Source organism: Danio aesculapii, chromosome 5 (genome assembly GCF_903798145.1).
Source record: "Danio aesculapii chromosome 5, fDanAes4.1, whole genome shotgun sequence".
In the NCBI taxonomy this organism is placed as follows: Eukaryota; Metazoa; Chordata; class Actinopteri; order Cypriniformes; family Danionidae; genus Danio; species Danio aesculapii.
This window is the reverse complement of record NC_079439.1, coordinates 54,921,278-54,946,910: the sequence shown is the minus strand read 5'-3', so window position 1 is coordinate 54,946,910 and position 25,633 is coordinate 54,921,278. Positions and strand designations below refer to the sequence as shown.

Below are 25,633 nucleotides of genomic sequence, written 5' to 3'. Positions count from 1 at the left end.
TTTACAATCACTATATATGCACTATACATATCTATATATCTATATATCTATATATATATATATATATATATATATATATATATATGCACATGTCATTTGCAGTCAGTGTTTGTGTGTATATATTATAACTGTGTGTACATAAGATTATATAGATTGGCGGATTATTGTGGCTTTGCAATTACCACTCATGCTCTGCTGCTCAGATGGATATATTTTCTATACCTTTGAATGTTCCCGCAGGCAATGAAAACATCCTGTCAGTTACTGACATCTAGTGGTGACTGTCGACAAATGAGTATTAACAAAGCATATACTGTGGCAGGATTTACAAAGCAAGACATCATTTAGAACATTTCAAAGGTTATAAAAAAGACTGCAAATATGTTTACTTCAATAAGTCATATTAATTATAAGGCTGTATAGTTGAAGTGATCCTGAAATAGAGATTTTGAAGTCATGTGATCTAAATATCTGTGATTTTAAGAATTGATGAAGCTCTTTTTGCAATCTTAATATACGCTTAACGGCCACTTTATTAGGTGCACCAGTCCAACTGCTCGTTAATGCAAATTTTTAATCAGCCAGTCACATGGCAGCAACTCAATGCATTTAGGCATGTAGACATAGTCAAGACGATCTGCTGCAGTTCAAACTGAGCATCAGAATGGGGAAGAAAGGTGATTTACTGTAAGTGACTTTGAACATGGCATGGTTGTTGGTGCCAAACGAGCTGGTCTGAGTATTTGAGAAACCACTGATCTACTGGGATTTTCATGCACAACCATCTCTAGGGTTTACAGAGAGTCTGAAAAAGGGAAAATATCCAGTGAGCAGCAGTTCTGTGGGCGCAAATGCCTTGTTGATGCCAGAGGTCAGAGGAGAATGGCCAGACTGGTTCCAGCTGATAGAAAGGCAACAGAAACTCAAATAACCACTCGTACAACCGAGCTATGCAGAAGAGCATCTCTGAATGCACAACACGTCCAACCTTGAGGCGGATGGGCTTCAGCGGCAGAAGGCCATTCCTGTCAGTTAAGAACAGGAAACTGAGGCTACAATTCGCACAGGCTCACCAAAATAGGACAATAGACGATTGGAAAAATGTTGTCTGTTCTGATGCGTCTCGATTTCTGCTGCGACATTCAGATGGTAGGGTCTGAATTTGGCGTCAACAACATGGATCCATCCTGCCTAGTATCAACGGTTCAGGCTGCTGGTGGTTGTGTAATGGTGTGGGGTTCTTTTCTTGGCACACTTTGGGCCCATTAGTACCAATTGAGCATCATGTCAACGCCACAGCCTACCTGAGTATTGTTGCTGACCATGTCCATCCCTTTATGACCACAGTGTATCTTCCAATAGCTTTTTCCAGCAGGATAATGCGCCATGTCATAAAGCGCGAATCATCTCAGACTGGTTTCTTGAACATGACAATGAGTTCACTATACTCAAATGGCCTCCACAGTCACCAGGACTCAATCCAATAGAGCACCTTTAGGATGTGGTGGATCATGGATGTGCAGCAACTGTGTGATGCTATCATGTCAATAGGAACAAAATCTCTGAGGAATATTTCCCTGTACCTTGTAAATCTATGCCATGATAAGGCAGTTCTGAAGGCAAAAGGGCGTCCAACCCGGTACTAGTAAGGTGTACCTAATAAAGTGGCCAGTGATGGTATAATCTGGAGAAAAGCATTTACAAACTAAAAACAATGAAACAATATCATAATGTGAATACAAATAAATCAGTTACATTCCCTGTATTTTCAGGTCCACAAACTAAGCTTGCATAATACATTACATATGCATTTTTTTTGCTGTTAATGTGTCAGTCAATTAATTAATTGATTAATAAAGTAGTATTTTCTGTTTGTTTGTTTTTTTGTGGAATTTGAACTTTGAAATAAACAAATGTTTTTTTAAAAATAAGCCTCACAAAACAACAGTTTGTCAGTTATTTTTAGGCAGTGAGCAGATTTAAAGGGCACCTATGGTAAAAAAAAATCTACTTTTCAAGCTATTTGGACAGACATGTGTGTAGGCATGGTGTATAGACCGTCATATTGGGGTGATATAAGCACACCCAGTGCTTTTTTTTTTCAATTTAACAACATAAAAACGGTGGACCAGTTGGAGCGGTTTTTAGACCGACCGCAACTTGACGTAGAAGTGCGGTCCCCCCGCCCACCAATATTGATTGACAGGCACATCATCATATCCTCAGTTTGTTGATTCACGTCCACCATTTTCAGCGCGAGTCGAAGCGATATCACATAAGGAACACCCTAGCTCTATTTTTAGATGCAAGGCTTATTGGGCTCAACACAAGATCAATATTCTCCACATTATCGCTCTAATCTGAATTATTAGTTGTATCTTTAGGTAGGTTTGCAAACATGTGTACTTCTCATTGAGTCTACCTTATACTTCAGCCGTTTGCATTTCTCGCGATCACAGAAGCTCTCTGTGATCTTAACTAGGTGCTGCTGTACCTGACGCTGCGCCATGCATTTTAGAATTCTAAACATAGGTTTCTATTAGGGTACACACAACGGCGCTTCCAGTCGGCCGCGGACAGCCGCCGACTTCAAGCGCCGTTGTGTGTAAATCATAAAAAAAGAGGTAAACTATGTGCCCTTTAAATAAAAATACTAAAAACTAAAATAAAGAAGCACCAATTGCTGTAAATGTTAAATGGTAAGACACAAAATGCAGAAACATTCCTAAAGCTCTTAAGACAGCACGAGGCTCCCACTCAAGTCAAATGCCCTGAATTTTCTCACTTTCACCACCAAAAAAAAGCTGAACTTCAATAAGCTATAATGAAAAAAGAAATTAACAGGCAGCAATTGTGATGAGCTGCCCCTTCAGAATATATCAATTCTGCAATTATTGAGTTTAATGCAAAAATCAAACAAATTGTGAAAAATTGAGCAGCTTGAGCAGATTTTCTGAAAAGATTTGGGGCCAGCCATGACACGATTGAAATTCCCTCTGTGTAATCTGCATTGTTTTATATTAAATAACATTATATTTGTGTATAATAAGTGCTCATTCGGAGTGCAAAACTTGGAGTTGTTATTGACACAGCACTGCGCTTTTTGTTAATTTCAGTTAATAGATGCACATTTCAGAGGGGGTGCATTTCACAACTGGGGTGCACCTCCCGGCACAAAACCGGCTCTTTCTGTTTCCGCCATCCACCATGACGAAAGCTGCCTGAACTCATGCACGCTCACAAACAAAGACACCGCTTGAAAGTGGCTTGAACACTGGCTAGAAAGGTCGTTTCATTGTCATTCTCATGTCAAAACATCTTAGGGGCCCCAAAATCTCCTCAGATCCCAGAGGGTAAATAAATTAACTGATTAAGAGAGCAGTATTTACTGTTTTTTAATGGTAACTAAAGGTATTCTATTACAGTGCTTCTTTCAATCAGTGTGAAAACTGAGGGCTCACAACAAATACAGGGCCAGATTTACTAACAACTTGCGTGGAGGGACTGATTGAGCATTGAGCAGACTGAAAAACATACACAGACAGTATTTTAACAGGTACAGTCTGTTGACTGCACTGGATTGACTAATGGAAAAGGAATAAAATGGCAGTAGAAAAAAAAGCCTAACAATAAGACATAACAATAGGCAAAACACTTGAACACTTCTTAATGACCACAGTGAGTCAGGACCTCCCTTTAACATCTAATCTGAAAATCGGTGCTCACTGATAGTATAGTGTCCCCTTCACTATACTGGGGCATTAGGACTCCACACTGAACACTGTGCTCTCTAAGGACACCACTTCCAACAGCTACCTAGCTTTTCCAAATGGTCTCTCATCCAGGTACTAACCAGTATCAGACCTGCTTAGCTTCAGCTTATGCTTATGTGTTTGTCTGATGCATTTAACAATGTATTCTCATTCACTTTATAACTAAGATTGTTTACTCTTGTTCATTTTACAGCACTATTTTTCCTGTGTGTCTTTTAAATAAAAAAATACCAAGTAATGTACATAGAAAAAGGTCACAAAAAGATCTTCACAGGACCAACACAACACAAGCATTTACCTGGAGAGAGTGATGTTGCGTAATAACCTCTCAGTACTCTCTGACAGATCTGAAGGAACTAGGATTTCTACAGGTTGTATTCTCAGTATTCTGGATTCCAGCTCTGAATGGCTCGTATTATCTTTAAAACAGTCCACCATCACGTCCCCAATGCTTGGCTGGACCACCTGAGCTCAAAATAGAAACCAGGGCTGCAGTATATGTGTAGATGGGAGAGATTTAATTCAGTCACCACAAAGAGTACTTACCACCATCCCTACAGTCAGCTCCTTGCTCTGTTTGTCTAAACTCTCACTCACACACATTAGATAGTTATTTCCACTGTCCTGCACCACATCTTCAGCCTGCTCCAAATCTCCCAGCTTTAGCAGAGGATTCACATCTGAGAACAAGGCAATGGATTAGATCATTATGGGTTCTTTATATAACTAATAAACACCCTTCAAATGATTTTTTTTTTAATTAAGCTCAACTTTATACACATTAAATACTTATAGAGAGGCCATAATGTCAATATTTGGTAATATACCACAGTCCTTATGTTTTAATAAAAGTAAGAAAAATGTGATTGTCTTTGCTATGCTTCTATCCAGAAGGTTAATATTGCTCAAATGGAAAGAAAAAAAATTCCCCAAACTATAAGCATATACTTTTATAGAACCTAAACGTATATATGCTTGTTAAAAAAAATAAAAGTAACTATTTGTACTACGTTTCATATCGAACATGTTCAATAAAAACACTTGAGGAAAAAAAAAAAAACTTTATAATTAGCAAAAATGTATTCAATTGACCAAAAGTGACAGACGAAGAGTTTTGATTTCCAAAGCTGTTCTTTTAAACTTTCTATTCATCAAAAACATCTTTAAAAAATGCATACCATTTAAACTTTACATTTACATCCAGTTTGTTACTAACTTTTAACTATTGTAACTATCACCGTATGATAACATAAGTATCTCTTGGGTAATGTGAGTTCATTTATTTACCAACATGAACTAAGATGAATAAATTCTTGTAGAATATTTATTAACTGTATTTAATATGAATTTCAACATTTACTAATGCATATTAATATCTAAAATTGTGCTTTTCAACAACGCAATTCTATTTTTATTAACTTTACGTGACATTAACAAACATGAATAAATACAGTGACAAATATATTGTTCATTGTTCGTGTCAGTTGATACAGTAACATTGATGATAATAAAAACATTTTTTGCACTAAATTTACATACTAGAATGCCTTGTAGAAGGAACTGTTTATCATCAAATAAATACAGCATTAGTAAGCACTAACAACATTTCAAAACAAAAAATAAAATAACATTTAATATTGCTACAGTATATGAACTTATTGTAACTCAAACATTTAGATGGCATATACTTCCAATGATTAACTATCAGATTAAAAATATCATAGTTATATAATATACACTACCTGACAAAAGTCTTGGCACATATCCAAGGTTTAGGAACAAAAGATAATAATTTGACTTCTAGTTGATCATTTGGTCTCAGAAGTGTCTTATATGAAAGGCAAAGGCCTCTAGATTACGCTTATTTTACCAAAATAAAATATGATCATGCCTTGATTTTAAATGATTTAATTAGGACAGTAAGGTCTGACTTTGTTAGACAAAAGTCTTGTCACTTAACAGAAATAATGTACAGTATAGAATATAAAGTCATGGTGCAGTGGAAAAAGAATTATACATCTCTGCAATGACTCAAATAACTGCAAGCGTTCTTGCAGGACTCCCAGTTCATCAAGATTCTTTGGATTCATCTTCAATGCCTTCTCCATCTTACCCTTGACATGCTCAATAATGTTCGTGTCTGGTGACTGAGCTGGCCAACCTTGTAGCACCTTGACCTTCTTTGCTTTCAGGAACTGATGTGGAGGCTGAAGTATAAGGAGGAGCACTATCCTGCTAAAGAATTTGCCCTCTGCTGTGGTTTGTAATGTAATGGGCAGCACAAATGTCTTGATGCCTTAGGCTGTTGATGTTGCCATCCACTCTGCAGATCTCTCGCACGTCCCTATACTGAATGTAACCCCAAACCATGATTTTTCCTTCACCAAACTTAACTGATTGCTGCAAGAACCTTGGGTCTATGCAGGGTCCAGTAGGTCTTCTGCAGTATTTGTGATGATTGGGATGCAGTTCAACAGATGATTCATCAGAAAAATCGACCTTCTGCCACTTTTCCAAATGATCAACTAGAAGTCAAGTTATTATTTGTTGCTCTTACAACTGGGATCGACGACAAGACTTTTGTCCGATAGTTTATATAATAAATATAATTTATTCCAAAAAATCTCTCAGGTTATTAAAGTTAAGTTTTGTGAAGGAACTGTGTTTGATTTAGAGACATGAAAAACTGTTAAATTCTAATTAAAATGGCTACATAAAAATGTAAACATACATTTTAAAACATATTGCTGTTGTTACAAGTCTAGTCAAAAACATCATTAAATTACAATCCCTCTCAAAACAGGGGAGAAAGTCAATTAGGAATCTAGTGAGTAAGAAACAATACCTTCTCCCACAAGTGTGGACTTTGTGTAAAGCGCATGTAGCTGGCGTGAGAAGAGTGAACTTTTGTTAGTGCTGGACGCTTTGATGGCTGTAGTTTCGGTCTGCTTCACTACACCAACCTAAGAAACCATGAAGCATGATAACAGTGTTACTGACCACCAGTGTACCAAATGCATATCTCATTCTGACTACTCATGCATATTGTATAAAGGCAAATTGTAATTAAGAGTACATCAGTGACCTTGTAGCCCTGAGAAACCAGTCGCCGAACATGCACAAACAGACGATGAGTAGGGATGCTGGCTGTCATGAAGTTATGGTCCAGATGACAAGTGATATTAAGTTCCTTTGCAGCAATCTATTACAAAAAACAGAAGTCCATATAATAAATAGATACATATCTATATTTGCCTTAAAAAACTTAAAATTCTATAAATCTTCAGACAACAAGTAAACATCATGGAAGTATCATCAGTTCAAACAAAAATTATAATTTACATAGCAATTACTCACCCACCACCTTCATGAGATTTTTTTTCTGTTGAACACAAAAGATATTTTGTAGAATGTTAAAAACTGGTAGCCATTGACATCCATAGTAGGGAAGTCTGAGGTTATCAGTTACATTCTTCAGAATATCTAATTTTGTGTTCAGCAGAAGAAAAAAAATGGACAGGATTGAACAACACGATCTCATGGCAATTCGTAACTTTTTGATTTAGTGGCTAATTCGTATGAATTTTTATGATCTTATTCGTACAATTAAGTATAATTTGCTCATCTCCCAATGACAGTTGGGTTCAGGGCTGGGGTTTGGTGCCTTGACTTCTTTTTAAAATCAATTTTTGTACGACTGAACTCCATGTTGAACCACGTATGAATTCGTACAAATTAGCCACTAAACTGACAGAACATAAAATAGTATCATTTCCTCTTAAGATCAGTTTCCTTTTGAGATGGTTTGTAATAAGGATTAGTAAATGATGACAGAACTTTTAATAAAAATTAAAGTTCTGCATCAAACAAGAACGCTTATAAGCTTTATGTTAAGTGACTGCATCTTTTTTTTATTTGGAACTCATTTATATGGACAGATTCATTTGGATTACTCTTACAATGTCTTTTTATAACATTTTGTAGCTCATAAATTTAGGTAGAAAGTACTTTTAATTGTACATGTATTCTCTCCAGGTTCATTACACGTATCTTAACTTGAGTTTCTGAAAGCATTTTAATAGTGTTTTGAAAGCACTTTGAAGAGCGTGAAGGGCAATGTTAACGGTTAAATAATGGTTAAATAAATAATTTTTGTCCAATCAATTCTTTGGTGAAGTTAATTGCATAGTTATATAATTGCTTTACAGCTTCATACTTGTGTGGACGAGAAAAGCATTTCAAAAAGATAAAACCCTTTTTCTGGCACAATTTTACTAAACAATATTTTAAGTGATTTCACTTCCTAAAAAAGCCTTCTACAGACATTAAAAGCAGGACAGCCCAATACTATGTGTAACAGAAAGAGGAATCATTTTACAAAACACTGAGCACTGAGTAGGGTCTTCTCTTCATCTAGTAGAAGTGTATGTGTTAGTCTAGCATGGCTGATTCTGGTAATCTGGTAAAGATCACTTGATCAAATCTGGTCATATAAGACACTAAATTCAGTTTGATCAATCTCAGGATGAATTTCATGCAAGGTATTATTTTCCATGTACTGTACTTCATTCTTCGTGTCAATTATTTAAAACGTGACAGTTAATAAAAGCTTGATATCTGAGGGAGGAATTGGACATAAAATTACTTCCAGATTTAAAGTCCCCATGAAATCAAAACTAACCATATGCTTTTGTTAGCTCACATTGCTAGTTTTGTTGTGAATAATTCATCTGTGCATGTCATTAAGAAAAAAAGTTTGCCCTTGTAATCTTTAATTGAAATCTGTAAAAACAGCTGGGGTTTTTTAGTTAAATTGTCAGATTACGTATATTTTAGAAATTTGGCATGGCTAACATATTTAACCATGCTGCTGCAACTGAGTTGACAACAAACAGAAATGGTGAGCAGGAGGAGTCTGTTAGGTTGTAATAACTCTCCCTAAACCCTTTCCCCTATCTGAATGAAATGTCTACATTACTTCATCCACTCAGCCTGCAGTAGAAAAAACAAGCCACGCCCACTGTTGTGTCATTTAATATTCCATTTCTTTAGGAGCTGCATCACAATACAAAAAAAATAATAATAATGGCCACAGCTTCTGGTTCATGAGGACTTTAAAGCTTCCTTTGCAGATGCTTACTGTATATTCCTGTCAAAACTTATGAAAAGAAGCAATGTATTAAAGGGATAGTTCATCCAAAAATGAAACTTCTGTCATCATTTACACACCCTTGACTTGTTCCAAACCAGTTTGAGCATAAAAGAAGATATTCTGAAGAATGCTGGAAACTGGTAACCAATGACATCCATATTAGGAAAAACCAATACTATGGATGTCAATGGCTACCGGAAAAAAAAAAAAGCTCAAATGGTTTAGCAGTCAAGGGCGAGCACATGATTGGAGAATCTAAATTTTGAGAAAAGCCTGTTCACCATAATTTGACAGCAGATTTTAATGCGGAAACTGTATTTGAAGACTCAATTCCTGTCACTAGCAATAGAAGAGATGCAAATTCAGATCCGCTGATTAAGCTCCATCTTAAAGAATTAGATTAGATTAAGCATGCTTAAGACCTTAGCTTTTCCAATTGAGAGGTGTTGAAATGAGGCTCATCCTGATTTTAAGCTTAGAAAGCTGGACTTTGAAGCTCAGGAACTTCAGTGTAGGCAAGTTCCAGTCCCGTTCTCCCTCCACCAGTGCTGCTAGCTCAGAAGCTGATAGTGATGTTGCCAAGCAGCCTTCCTAAATTTGTTCCTTCCCTTCAAAGGAGGTGAAGTGGATGTGTATTTTATTGTATTTGAGCTTATTGACACATTAGTGAGCTCTTTTGCTACAGTGGAATAGTGCTTGCAAAGCTCAATATGCATGTGCGGCATTGCCAGTTGAAAGTTCATCCAGCTTCCGCAGCCTAGACTGCAGCTCTGCACAGGAACTTTGGCCGGAGGAGAAATGGACGTGCCCAACTGAGCCTGGTTTCTTTTAAGGTTTTTCCTCCACTTTCATTAAATTGGGGAAGTTTGTTCCTCACCACTGGCTTGTTTGGTTTGAGACTTGTGGAGCTGCGCAATGATGGATTTGCTCTTCAGTGTTTGGACTTTCAGTAGTTAAAATTAAACCACACTAAACTGAACTTCAACTCTAAAAACTGGACTGACACGGTTTCCTTTTACTAGAACTAAGATCGTAAAAGCGCTATAGAAATAAAGATGAATTGACTTGAATGGACTGTTACTTGGTTAAATCTACATGCATGCATCTAAATTAGTCACCGAAGCCTATAGGCAAAAGCATGGACTGTGTTCGAAGCCGCCCAACCAAACTTTCATAGAGTTTGCAAGAGAAAAGCATGTGTCGTTTGAGAAATGGTGCTTTGCAAGCAGAATTACAACTCTTGAGGAACTTCAGGAACTTTTGTTGCTGGAGGATTTCAAGATTTGCGTTCCCGAAGGTGTCATGGTCCATTTAAATGAACAAAAAGTGAGTAAGATTGCTGAGGCGGCAGTTTTGGCAGACAAGTATGTAAAAAAAGTGAAACTACTGTGCCTTTCATTTAAAGTGCATTTTTATATAAGATTAAGTGAAACATTATAGTTTCTGTCTTTAACCTGTTTTATTTATTTTGGCTTAAAGCAAAAAGCTAACTCCCTAGTTAAATTTAAAAACATTAGTTTTACTCAGAGTAATAATTTTACTTTAAACCAGCCACATGAAAAAAAGGGTACTGTTTATAAATCAGTTTTTATGTATTCCTAATGTTTTATTACAGTATAGTTTAAAAGCTTAATAATGTTTTAGCCTAGCATCATATGCATTTATTATAGCTTAGTCTAAAGCACAACTTTGCTTTGAAGTCAAACCAAAATAATTAAATTAATTCATGATCTATAAAACAATTATTTACCTTTGAGTCAATGTATTTTTTTTTCTTGAGTAGAATTATTAAATTGATTAATCTTAAAAATAGGGGTGTAACGGATCACAGTTGATCCGTGATTCAGCTGGATAACAATCCATGGAACACATGTGACCCGTGGATTAATAATTTTTCTACTCATAGAATAATCCTAAATTTTTAACGATCACAAAGAGATAGCCTCTCGCGTCATTCAAATCACAAGTATGAAAGCATTTAGGCTTTCCTGTAAAATATAATGACGACAGAAGAAGTTGTGGTGGGTTATTTGGGATGTGATGGGGTTCTTAGGTTATTAAAGGGGCTTTCTGTCACTACTTGTTTAGCCTGCATTAATACATTCTGTGTAAGATGCACGATTAATCAATAAAAGATCAGGATCTCAACAACATCGCAACATAAATTATAAATGATGGGGATTTGCATGTTTATTAATCGAATCGCTGCATTCAAATCTTTTGAAAAATGCAAAAATCAAGAAAGAGATTCAGTCTTTAGTCTTTTTAGTTAGTTATGAAGTTACCAACAGTCAAATAGCACAGAAGTACTGAGACAACTGATTATAGTTTAGCTATAACCACTGGTTATATCTAAACAATTTTATTTACTTTATTTTGATGGTCCATTTGAGTATTAGTAAACAGTCTGCTTAATATCTGCTGATAATGCTCCTTCAACAGACATTTAACTGACTATAAAAAAATTTAAAAGTACATGTTAACTTACACTAACCCTAACCCAACCCCAACCTAACAGTCTACTTCTAATCTAATCAGAATTAGCTGGCATGTAGATGCAACGTAACTTAAATTCAACAAACAGACCATCAAAATAAAGTGTGACCCTACTTTGTACTCAAGTAAAAATATATTTAGTGTCTTGTTATTAAACAATATTTTTACTTGGTCAGAATGTATTTTTTCTTGACTACAACAAACATTTTTGATTTAGACCCAATTTAGTTTGAACCAAAGTTATTTAATTATACGTTGAGAAATAAGTTTTAAAAAAATTGCTGTAACAATTTACAGTAATTTTTTAAAGTTGGTTCAAAATGTAATTGCATTAAGTGTATGTGTGACCAGTTAAAAACTCTTCACCAGTAGAAAAATCAAGATGCACAAAGCTAACTATTTAGAGGAAGATGCAAAATCTCTAGCTAGAATGATTTTCATTCATTACATTCAATTAGATAAACTTGTAGGACTTAAGAATCTACTTTTGCCGGTGGCTCAGTGGTTAGCACTGTCGCCTCACAGCAAGAAGGTCGCTGGTTCAAATCCCAGTGTCCTGACATTTTATCCTACCCATCAGATTATACTACTAACATTGTATTTGAATGGTTCTGAGGTTGGGGTATAGGGATTAGGTAGCTTAGGGCGATATTACAGCTTCATATCACACTACTCCACATTAAAATTTACACTGGTAGCAAAATCTGATGGGTAGCATATTGTGTCATCAAAATGTGCAACCTAATTTTTGAATGGGAGGTAGGACAATCTGATAAGGTAGGACAAATGGACAGAACACCGGCTGGGTCAGTTGGCATTTTTTGTGGAGTTTGCATGTTCTCCCCATGTTTGCGTGTTTTCTTCCGCGTGCTCCGGTTTCCCTCACAGTCCAAACACATGCGCTATAGATGAATGGATTAACTAAATTGACCGTAGTGTATGTGTGTGCATGTGAGAGTTTATGGGTGTTTCCCAGTATTGGGTTGCAGCTGGAAGGGCATCTGTTGCATAAAACATTCTGGAATAATTGGTGGTTCATTCTGCTGTGGGGACCCCTAATGAATAAAGGGACTAAGCCAAAGGAAAAAGAATAAATGAATGTGCTTTTGCTGCTATCAGTTATACTATAGCTTTACTATGACCATAGCTTTCTTGATCATGCACTTTGTTCTTTATGAATTTGCAGACCTTTTATATTCACAGATATATTATACATCGCATGCAAGGTCATTTTCTTTTTTTTTTATTAGATCTAAAGATGCGATGCATCACCCAATGTCTGCTATTTGTGATCTAGTTCTTACCTCTGCATCCTCGCCGAAGAACCTGTATTTATACCCACACTCGACGCAAAGCACTGTGTCCGCATGCTGCTTTTTGATCTCCATGTACTGTTCTTCTAGCGGCGTGTAATTGGTCTTGGTTCTTCTGTTGGGAACAGAAGGCTCTTCTGAACTTTTCCTGCTCCCAGTATTCTTAGCATACTGATTAAAGGAAAACTCCTATAAACAGAAAGAGGAAAAAACATCATGTTTAAAGGGACATTGTGGCAAACAGCAATAAAGTGCATTCATGCCAAGCAATTATGTGTTTAACAGACATCTAATAGACATCTAAACATAGACACCTCGGCTAAAACAAAGCTAAAATTGGACAGTATTGAAAATCTAACAGAAGTCTAACAATAGTCCAAACATAAACTAGACATTTGCAGTTACATTCATTCCTCTCTATTTGACGACTATTTGATTTGACAAGGTTTCTATTAAGCAAAAAGAAAAATGCTAGCTGGGTTAGGGTCACCCAACCTTTTCAGCAGCACAAGTACCAGAAACATTTTTCCCATAGAGTCATTAAAATATCCTAAAGCATTGTCAGCCATGAATGATCTAACCAGATTCAAGACTAAGTATTAAATGCAATGGTCCAAATCTCAAATCCTGGAGGGCCACAGCTCTGCATAATTTAGCTCCAACCACCTCCAACTCACACCTGCTTAATGGTCTCTAGGAGTCTTGATCACCTTGATTAGATGAATTAGCTGTGTTGATTAGGGATGGAGCAAATCTGTGCAGAGCTGCGGCTCTCCAGGAAACCAGTTTGAGACCTATGATTAATGGCTTTAATGAGGGATGGAACTACAATCCCACAATGCTCTGTGAATTACACAATCTAATTCAAATCAATGGATAAACATGAAACTTTTCATTTCAAGTTGCTTCATTTGCAGTGCTTTATGAGAGTGGATGGAGCTAAAAATCTAAATTTTCTGCACAGCAACAAGGGTAATCTAGTATTTCTTTAAGAATTCCTCCATTGAACATGAACGTTTTTTATAATATGTAGGGTTTACTGAATTTACAGGTTTATCAGTTATTGTACAAAATCACTTTCTCTATGGAGAAAATTTATTTTTAGTTCTGGCAATGAATTTTTGGTTGCTAGGTGACTTCCAAAAGTCAAATAAATTTTATTAAACAATAAGAATGACCATATTTTATTCATAACTAACAAAAATAAAAACAGTAGTTATCAATTTGCGATCCCTGGAGTGATTACATTACATTAACAACACAGCTATAGCGTCAGATGCAGCTCATTGATTTTACAGCTAGATTTTACATATTAAACATTCTTTCTGGCACTCATGTACACTAAAAAATAAATACAGATAACGACTGAACTAGTGGTCTCCAAATTAATCTAAGAATGGACTTGCTGTGATCCAAACATTCAGCCCACCAATCTCATAAGGTAAGGTAAATGTTCAAATGAAACAGTGAATAAATGAATCCTTGTGTACTGTTGGGAATGTTTTTACCCACCCTATGGTGATTTTGAGTCTTAATTTGTCCACAATTTTCTCTGTGTTTTAGCAAATGGAATAATTTTTGGTTACAAATCTGATTTTGACTCATGTTTTGAGAAAATGCTTTTAAAATTTTGAAAAAAACTCAACAATTCACAATGGGCAACAAGGGTGTAGGTTGCTCTTAACATTGGTGGTGACCTATGAACCACTAATTTTAACTCCATTACATGAACTGTTAGAGGAAAGGTTCGGCCAATCACAATGTTCATATGAGTCTTTGGGGGCAAAACCACTCGAACAGAGAATATGATTTAACTCTATGTCCACGTTAATGTTGACAGTGCGATTTTTGTAAGTGAATTAAATTATTGGTGGGGACATTCTTTAGTCGGTGGATATTGGTGGGGACATGTCCCCTCGGTCTATGCTAAATCTAAGCTGCTGCTGGGCAAACTGGTTCCCCTTTTGTTATGTTTGTGGCTATTTTTGCCCCATTAACTTCCATTATCATGACATTTTTTGATTGCAAAGCCATGACACCGTATATACTCATGCATTCTTGACAGCTGGTGGTTTTCCCTGTTGGGAATAGGCATGGAAAAAAACGTTTTCAAGGTATACCACGGTTTGGAAAAGTCAGGGTTTTAAAACTGCCAAAATGTTCTGTGATATCGTTCCTAAGGTATGTGTAATTTTTTTAATTACATTTTTTTTTCTCCAGCAGAAAAAGATATCCAAAGATGCTGTTTTAAATTGTAAATAAATCTGAGTTTTTGAAACAAATGAAGACAGCAAAAGTCAATGATTCATTTGAATTATTCAGCCTGACATGTTTACTTTTCCAAAATATTATAAATATTTCAAAAAATAAAAGTATATTATTTTCAAAGTGGAAAAAAGTTGTTTATTACCAAGACATTTAAACAGAATATATTTTAGAGCAGTGTACCGAGATTCCAAGAGCAGTGTACCAAAGTTTTATCCAAGGTTATCATACCGTCAGAATCTTATACCTATCCATGCCTAGTTGGGAAGAGGAAAAATTTTCTGTTGTTATTGTTGGCATTGTTATTTTTGGGGGTCATGAGCTGAAAAGTTAGAAACCACTGATGAAGACAAATCAAGCTGATTTTAATTATGCAATCTACAATAATTAGAAGAATCTTAAAAACAAAACAGATACTTTCTGAACTCTGACATATCACTTATAAAATCAAACCTGTTTAATATTAATGGGCTCTTCTTTGACCTCTTCAACCATTTCGTCTTCCACGATAACATTGTGTTGCTGTGAGGCAGAACCTTCAGCTTTTCTCGAATCTGAAGGCCCCAACTCCAGTTTTATAGTCTGATCTGGCAGTAGACTCTCTGAGCTCTCTGAGCAGCTGAAGTCTTTAAGTCTGGTGAGGGTGGCTTGGCTGATACAAGCTTTCGAGGACACCGTCTTACCTATGGCATATAAGAGAGAAAACAACAAACTAATCGTGGATGACAATACTGCTTATAGTTCAACAAATATGCAATATTACATGGCACATCAAAAATGGTCCATTCTCAAGGTCAAAGATTTACGCTTCCATGCTTAATAATAATAACGACATCAAAATAAAACACATTGTTTTTTTAAAAAGCTATATATAAAACTGTTTTAATATTTGTAGTCAGGAACAGAGTGCAACTGTAAGTACACTGCTATACATTATAGTATAGCATAGCATAGCATAGCATAGCATAGCATAGCATAGCATAGCATAGTATAGTATAGTATAGTATAGTATAGTTCTGAATAATTCTGATAAGTTAGCAAATTAAAATGCAGAATATGTCTATTCTAGTTTCACCATTGCCCTGTAAAATTTCATTGTGCTGCAAGATCAATATTGTGTGTATATAGGGCTGGGCCAATAAACGATATCATATCGAATTGCATTAAAATTTATTTTAATAACGATTTTAAGCTCTGGACATTTTTACTCTATATTGATCTAAGAGCCAATCACACAGCAGCAATATGCGACAACAACAACCAATCAGCATGAAGTCAAAAGACCATTTCCTACTGTACTTTGCTAACGAACTTGACAAGACAACAAAAAATAAAGAAATAATGAGTGGAAGCAGTGACGAAAGTAAACTAACCTTGAGCTATTATTCAAGATGATGAAAATATCGACAATAAAAAGGCAGCACAAATTTGGTTATATGGAGGTGGTTTGGCTATTGAAGTGTAACAAGGAGCAGTTTTAAACGATCTGTAAAGTTTGTCAATGGTTTGTGAAAAAAACAAGTCTGCCAACGCAAAAAACATATTCAATTACCTAAAAAAGTATCCACTGGAAGTGCTGGAAGTTGTACTGTAATTTTTTATTGTTATGTTTTGCACATTTAGTTTACCTCGTAATGCCAGATTAGTCTTTTAAAATGTACTTTACTATTTTGTTTCAATTTAAGGCCAAATGTGTGATCTGTTTTTGCTAAAAAACAATATTTCATTTCTTGTTGCATCAGTCATTGTTGAGATAATATCTTTTAAAGCTGGAAGCATTAACAGCTTATATAGAAAATTATAGTTATTGTACGATATGGAAAAAAATAATCGAGATTGCATTTTTGCCATATCGCCCAGCCCTACGTGTATCAATCTGCAACAAACCAAAACAGTTGTTTCTTTTTTAATGTTTCAACTTTGTTGTTTAGTTAGTTGAAAATTTTTATGAATTTACATTTGGTGTCTGCTCCTTTTGTAAGGGTACATTACATTTAAAGATTTAGCTAACACTTCTATCTAACTCAATTTACTAATTTTGGATGAACAACATCTGTTAATAAGTCAAATAAACAGGATTATAAGGATCACATGATGTAAATAACAATCAACAGATGGGTTGTATGGTACAGCAGTTTGGAGGAAAGTTATAGGTATAAGTTAGGGCTGGGCCGATAAACGATATTATATCAAATCGCAATAAAATTTATGCCAACAACAATGATAAGCTGTGGACTTTCTATATTGATCTAAAAGCAGAAATGTAGCAACAATGGGAATTAAAAGTGTATTGATATTGCTCTACTTTAAGGACAGTCTGGGAGGGGCTTTTTTTAGCCTCTTTTTTTCACAATGTATCTTATTACTTATTTTTCTATGCTACGTCTCAAGTCTTCCCCCGAATGTTGTGTATGTTAGTCAGAGGGCGTCAGTTTCGCAGCATGTAACAGTGTTGTGACAAATAAAAGCTCTTCATCATATTAGAGATGAATCACACTTTGAGTGGCCAAAACTACGTTATGCCATTTATGGACCCTCTAATTTTTGCGACATCAGTGATTGTGGGTGGGTACACTGTTAAATCTGAAACATAACAACTATATGGAAAATATAATCGAGATTGCATTTTTGCTATATCGCCCAGCCCTTAGTATAAGTGAAGATGTAACACATTAAAATGACTCTTTAAAATGTATCATTCGGATGTCGTGTGTTAGGACATTTAAGGCAATAAAATCAATATATAAACAAAATATTGTGTCTGTGGCAATAAATGTTCTGATCAAGAAGTAGAAATGTCGTCTTTTTAGTGTTTTAATTTTTAAGTATTATGTGTTTATGTGATGCATCATTGTGAAGTTTTTAATGTTGTATGTGAACTGAGGCAAGACCAATTCTCAACTACTGTGGAATAAATGTACAAACAAACAAAAATAAAGAACATCAAAATGCAAATTCAAAGACTGATAAAAGGTAGCTAGTATATAGAACAGCGAATGGTGGTTTTATAAGTTGGGCTATACCAGGGGTGCTCAACCCTGCTCCTGGAGATCTACTATCCTGCAGATTTCAGCTCCAATCCATATCAACCTGCCTGTAATTATCCAGTGCTGGGCAGGTTCTGATTAATTGGTTCAGGTGTGTTTGATCAGGGCTGGAGCTGAACTCAGCAGGAAGGTAGATCTCCAGGAGAAGGGTTGAGCATCTCTGGGCTGTACAATCATGTATAGCAGGCATCACCAAACTTGTTTGTGGAGGTCCGGTGTCCTGCAGATTTAGCTCCAACCCTAATCAAACACACCTGAACAAGCTAATCAAGGTCTGAAGCTGCGGTCACACTGGGCTTTTCTCCCCATTGACCATTCATACGCACGCAAATGCGTCAGACCGGAAACGCAAGGTCATGCGTCAAGTTTCGCAGGTTGCTGCGGTGCAAAGTTCAAGCTTGGTGAACTCTGACCTGCCGAAATCGCTTAAAGCTGCGGTCACACTAGAGTTTGAGCTTGCGAAATTCTGTCGTACGTGCTGGCGAAAAGAGGCGGGATAAAACAAGATTATAAGACGTTTAAAAAAAGCGAGCAATTGCTCCATGTTTTAAATTTCTGTCCAGAGAGGTCTTAGGCAGTTAAGTGAGGCGATTTCACAGGTCAGAGTTAACCAAGCTTGAACTTTGCACCGCAGCGACCTGCGAAACTTGACGCATGACCTTGCGTTTCGGTCTGACGCATTCGCGTGAGTATGAATGGAAGTCTATGGGAAGAAAAAGTCCAGTGTGACCGTAGCTCTACTAGGTATACTTGAAACACCCAGGAAGGTGTGTTAAGGCAAGTTGGAGCTAACCCTGCAGGGCACCGGACCTCCAGGAACGAGATTGGTGACCCCTGATAAGTATATCTGCAGTATATAGTATATATGTTGAGTTGGGATTATAGTTGACCAGTCATCACAGTTCAGAATGCATGAGATTGTGGAGTCACTGCAAAGTTTAACCATAATAGAGTGAACCATAATTCATTTATTTTATAAGCTGTGACTTGTGCAAGCACTTCAAGAGAATTTAAAGCATTTAGCACAATAATTGCAACATTTCTAGCTTTAAAAATGATTAATTGTATTAATTATTTATACAATAAGACAGTACAGTTACTTTACATTTTATTGCTAAACTGTTTCTAGTCTGTATCTGAATACTGTTAGACCCCAGAAAACCATAAAGATGTTTATCTGTTTATTTGTCTTTGCTCTAAATTATCTTTGCTTGTAATTTGATTATTATGTTTTATTCAGATACACTGACCAACAAAATCTACCTTACAGATCCCACTGCCTAACACTACAGTATTTACTATAAATTAGTGTAGTATTTTCACCATCTGGGGTGTGTACAAGACTTTATTAATTTTTTTTCATTTCAAATCATTCACAGTGATGACAAAATGTAATACATTTTAGTATCTACTGTAACAGAGTATTTTCCGCGTTATATCAATTGCTATTAAAAACAAGTATAGACAATTAAATAAGCCTTATTTTGTTTTACAAGCAGTCTAACTGAATTCAGGTATACAGTAACTGAATCAAATGTAAAACAATACTGCATAAGTCTTCGTTTTATAAAGCAATTCAATAAAATTAATCCATATACATTTTTCTAAGTTACAATTTTTTTATGCCTGAATGCTTTTAAAGCCTCATACAGTCACAGGCCTCAAAAAAACACTTGCGTAATGATAAATTATAATCCAGACTCAACATTGCACATGCTCGCGATGTGACTATTGCAAATGATTCATGCTGAACGATATTGTGCAGCCTAATGAAAACACATTTTTATATGTTTTTTTTATTATTTTAATCTAGCTTCTTTTCGCCAATTTCATCTAAAGTCAATATATTTAAATTTAGACATAATAATAATATTAATAATGTAAATAATAATAAAACCAGTGAAAACGTAACAAACAATCTAAATTATGAACTCTTTCCAACAGATTATTGAATTCATAAGATTGTATTTTAGATCGCAATAGATATAGCACAAAAATAAAATATTGCAATGTCAGTTTATCCAATATTGTGCAGCCCTGGTTAAACCATTTTTTTCTTTTAATAAAAAATTAAGTCATTCAATAAAGTCATAAATTTCCCAGTACTGGGTTGCGGCCTGGAAAGGCATCCACTGCATGTATATCAGACCACCGAGTTGATTCGCGAACACTAAATTCAACGGCAAAATCAACAAAAAGTTTAAATTTTTTGCTATCCTGCTAAATTCTTAATTAAATGTGAAATAATTGCAAAAAAATTTTAGCAAATCTCATAAAACATCCAACTCCAAACCATGTAATTAAATTATATTTAGTTCAGTTTGCAATTAATTGTTTTACGTGACTTATAGACGTTGCAAAACACAAAAGAGTAAGCTCAAATAATAAGTAAGATCAAAGTAAGATTGTGAATAATAAGAGTTATACAACCTTCCCTTGGCTTAATTACTACCGTTTTAGATCTGTTTTAGATCTTGTCCTGACAAGAGACCAAAAATAAGTAGGATACATTTATATATATAAAATATATTTTATATTACTAATTGTCCACAAATTTCTGTGAATTACTACCACAAATCAGTCATTTTTATTGCAAAAAAAAAAAAATTACAAAATAAATTGTGAAACTCTAGGGGGTCTGATTAATACATATGCCTGAATATGTTGGCGGTTCACTCCATTGTGGCAACCCCTGATAAGTAAGGGGACTAAGCCGAAGGAAAATGAATGAATGAATTCATAAATCTACTAAGTCTTCTGAGATTAAATATACCTGCTTTAAATAAACAGTGCAATGAAATAACACAAACCATCTGAAACAACTAAAAAGCAAACTGAAATGAATGAGTTGTATTGTACCAAAGTTTCACATACATTATGTCATAGAGAATGTAATTGAATTACATTGTCGTTTTGCATATTAAATTTGAATGAATATGGCTACACGTATGCTTTCATAGTGTTGCACGTGTTTGCTTACAGGTGCTGGGGGTCACTGTGAACTCCTCATCCCTCTCTGCTCCACATTGACCACGAGTTTGGCTCGTTTCTCTGTGGACGCTCCTCCATCAGACAACCTCTTCTAAAACAGAACAGGTTTACATTTCAGAAGGTGCTGCTTTGAAACAGCCAGAGCTTCAGCATGAGATGAACACAGTGTTTTTGACTTGAAACTGTTGGCATGACTCTGAACTGAAGCACTAGAGGAGTTCAAGGGCTAGTTCAACCAAAATTAAAATTCTGTCATCGTTTACTCACTCTTTACTTGGAACATTAAACCAGAAACTTACATTTTCACTTATCAAAAATGAGAAAGGGCCTGACCGCTTAGCTTGTCTTCCTCAAAAATCATACAAAAACAATCATAAAAATTAATAATACAACGTATCCTTGATCACTGTCAGCTTCTCCATCAAATGACATCACTATCCTTTGAGTCATAGCCTCGAATATTGCACACGTTTTATGTTGAATTTAATGTAAATGTGACAGGACTGACTGAAACATGGGGACAACGGTAAATTTACTTGTATTATATATTTGTAGTATTTATTTGTAGAATTTATTTATAATTTCATGCTTTTAATCAATTGATGTAAATGATAACAACAAACTTGCTATTTCTGATGGGGTTTTTTTCTAAACAACAGTTTTTAGCATAACAAAACTATTGAAGCTGTAGGTTCAAATGGGCTGAGGAGGACTGAAGAATTTGATGATTTTAACTTTGTCCAATGCATTAATAGACTAATCCTTGCATTAACAGTTTAATTTTTTATTAATTCAAACTCATGCTGATGTGTTTATCCTCATATAACCTTATGTGCTTAACCTCATATAACCTTGCTCCACAACAGCTGTGTCTTCGTGTGACTGATAACCGAGAATTAACTCCTCTGTACTTGTTATCAACAAAAATGTTACAACTCTCTTTCAGAGTGTGGCTCGTTACAGGAACAATAACTGATGGGAGGGGCGAAGGCTCACTCTTTTGCAGGCTCTGTTGTGTGTATGCGTGACTTTTTCCGTGCAGATTATCTTGTTCTGCCTAACAACTGATGATTGAACTGATCTGGATGGAGGATCTTTCTTACTGAAGCGCCCCTGGGCAGGGCTGAAGAGAGATGACCATAAATATGGGAGACTGCCTGTGTTGCTGTTCCGGAGCTCTGTAATCCTTTATTCATCTAATTAATTATTCATTCACTTATTCATTTTCTTTTCGGCTTAATCCCTTTATCCGGGGTCGCCACAGCGGAATGAACCGCCAACTTATCCAGCACGTTTATGCAGCGGATGCCCTTCTAGCTGCAACCCATCTCTGGGAAACATCCATATACTCACTCACACTCATACACTACGGACAGTTTAGCCTACCCATTCACTTGTACCGCATTTCTTTGGACTGTGAGGGAAACCTACGCGAACGCAGGGAGAACATGCTAACTCCACACAGAAACGCCAACTGACCCAGCCGAGGCTCGAACCAACGACCTTTTTGCTGTGAGGCGACAGCACTACCTGCTGCATCTAATTAATTAAATTTATTAAATTTATTTAAAACCTCTGACTGATGTTTTAATCTGGAAGTACTAGGAAAGTCTAACAGGACAAGGACAGGGTTTGTGCATTTGTAAAGAACCAAAATCTGAGAACCGAATGAATGACAAATTCCTTTACAGAACCACTCACAGAAATCAACCAACAGTCCATTTTTACATTTTTGGGACGAAAAATTTTTGATTCACTGCATTTATGTTTCATTTCAGGGACATATAATGTACGTTTCAGGTAGAATATTCCACTTTATAATCCCTCCTGTTAACACAATCTTTTGAACATCTTGTGAACAAAGTGGGGAAACCTGTAACCTTTGTTGACTTCAATAGTATTTGTTATTGTAATTTGGAAGTCAAGAGTTACAAGTATTCAGCATTCAAGAACCCAAAAGGTTAGGAACCACTTGAGGTGAGTGAATACTGAGTCAATCTTATTTGTGTGTGTGTGTGTGTGGTGAACTATCCCCTGCAGTCCCTATCTCCACATACATAAATAAGCTGTCTGTGTCTATTACTGCTATAAAGCGCTCTCTCTCTCTTACCTTCCCTCTGCCCTCTTGGCGTTGGTCTTGGCAGTTAATCTGCTCAGTTGGTTGAGCCCGATCGCTTGCATTAGTGAAGAACCTGCTGATAGTGTGTCTGAGTGCTGGATTTCTTGGAGGATTTGGAGGCAGACACACGTCTGACAGCTGTGTGCATTTTACTGCATTAACGGTATCAGATTATTAACGTTTGGGCCTGCAACAGGAGCTTATTTGAAAACTGGCCAAACTCTGATGATCAAAAATAGTTTCCAAGCTTTGCTACAGCTTTGCTTCAGCTGATCGGGTTGGCGCGTTGATGACGTATGCACTGTGTTGCGCACGAGGATTCTCAACTGTACTGCAGATGGTGAAAGATGCGCTACATTTTACGCAGTCACTGCTGTAGAGGCGCTCGGTAAAGGGAGAAAGCGGCGTTTAGATACGCGCAGTCACCTATAATTGACATAATTATTATTTATTTAAATATGTAACTGAATTAAATTGTAACTATTAATAATGAAATTATAAATCAATAAGTATAAAGTATAAAACTCGTTATATAATGGTTCAATAACGTTGTAGTATATAGTATTTTTTTCATGTGTGGGGTATTTAAAAAACAAAAACTAAATTCATCACAGTGACGTCAAAATGTAATAATGTTGTTATCTACCGTAACTCAAATATTCCCATAACATTTTCCACATAAAGCATTTTATGGAACAACATGGATATTATAATTAAGAATATAAAGAGTATTAAGAATATAATTAATTTTTATTCTAACTGGTACGATAGAAATATATTACATTTATTTTCTTATTTGATAACTTGGTAAACTTGCTAACTTACAAACAATTTATGAAAATTCATCAATTTCCTATCCCATAAAAGAATGTTACATTATTGTAAAAGCTATCCCAAAATAATTAATACATCTAACAAAAAATCATATTTCATAAATAAATAAAGGACTATAGAACCCTCCTTATTATTAGATGTATAAGTACATATGATAAGAAATTGTAACAACTTATTCGTCGAATTCTAAAACAAAAAAGTTTAACCGCTCCAATATCTTTTAATAGAAGATATTGATTAGAAAATAACATGGCTCCTCCCATATAAATATGTAATTCCAAAGAAAGCAAAAGAAATTCATTGTAAAATTCTACACAAAATATACCCCGGTCAGTCCATTTATCTCATCATTTACTGATTATCGCATATTCTTGTTCTTTTCTGTCAGGAAAATGAGGAAACTGTGACTCACATGTAAATCTGACAAAAGTTTAAGTTGGATTTACATAATTAATTAAATAAATCACAATAAACGAACAACTCTTAAAATCATCAGTATCTGGATGCAGCCTTTATGATGCAAGCAATGCAATCAATGAGCGCATTTAAAAGCATTGGATGCAGCTCAGATGACACTGCACCAGGTCTGCATCCAGATCCCTCACCTTAAAATTGAAAGATATTATTTGTTATATTATTCTAGTACAAATACAGTTGAAGTCAGAATTATTAGCCCCCCTTTGATTTTTTTTTTTTTTTTTTTTTTTTTTTTTTTGTCTTTTTAAAATATTTCCCAAATGATGTTTAACAGAGCAAGGAAATTTTCACAGTATGTCTGACAACTTTTTTCTTCTGAAGAAAGTCTTTTTTTTATTTTGGCTAGAATAAAAGCAGTTTTTAATTTTTAAAATCCATTTTAAGGTCAAAATTATTAGCCTCTTTAAGCTATATTTTTCTCTGATCGCCTACAGAACAAACCATCCTTATACAATAACTTGCCTTATTACCCTAACTTGCCTAGTTAAGCTAATTAACCTAGTTAAGCCTTTAAATGTCACTTTAAACTGTATAGAAGTGTCTTGAAAAATATCTAGTAAAATATTATTTACTGTCATCATGGTAAAGATAAAATAAATCAGTTATTAGAAATAAGTTATTAATACTATTATGTTTAGAAATGTGTTGAAAAAAAAATTATCCATTAAACAGAAAATTGGGGAAAAAAAATAACAGGGCTAATAATTCAGGGTGGCTAATAATTCTGACTTCAACTGTATGTTTATTACGTGTATATATGTAATCTAATTTACACATGCATTTTTAAAAATAGTTCATTTACATCTATATTAATATGTATAATTTATGATATACAGTATATATATTTATTATTGAAACATTTTCTATACATGTGTATATACATATTTACATGCAGTTGAAGTCAGAATTATTAGCTCCCCTAAATTATTAGCACCCCTGTTTAATTTGTCTCCAATTTCTGTTTAATGAAGAGAAGATTTTTATTCAACATATTTCTATTCATAATAGTTTTAATAACTCATTTCTAATAACTGATTTAGTTATTAGAAATAAATTAATTAAAACAATTATGTTAAGAAATGTGTTGGAAAAAAATCTTCTCTTCATTAAACAGAAATTGGGGAAAAAAATAAACATTGGGACTAATAATTCAGGGGGGTTAATAA

General features: G+C 35.2%; 1 protein-coding gene across 1 annotated transcript in view; it reads right to left on the bottom strand.

Moving 5' to 3' along the window:
- Positions 1-23,304, bottom strand: part of LOC130229603 (DNA mismatch repair protein Msh3-like) — a 160,911-nt gene extending 137,607 nt beyond the window's left edge. Inside the window, 10 exon segments of the mRNA XM_056458491.1 lie at positions 4,072-4,238; positions 4,320-4,453; positions 6,619-6,736; positions 6,859-6,975; positions 12,726-12,923; positions 15,453-15,682; positions 21,027-21,065; positions 21,068-21,128; positions 23,148-23,240; positions 23,242-23,304. Coding sequence (XP_056314466.1) covers positions 4,072-4,238; positions 4,320-4,453; positions 6,619-6,736; positions 6,859-6,975; positions 12,726-12,923; positions 15,453-15,682; positions 21,027-21,065; positions 21,068-21,128; positions 23,148-23,240; positions 23,242-23,304 — 1,220 coding nt within the window.
- Positions 23,305-25,633: the final 2,329 nt, after the last annotated feature.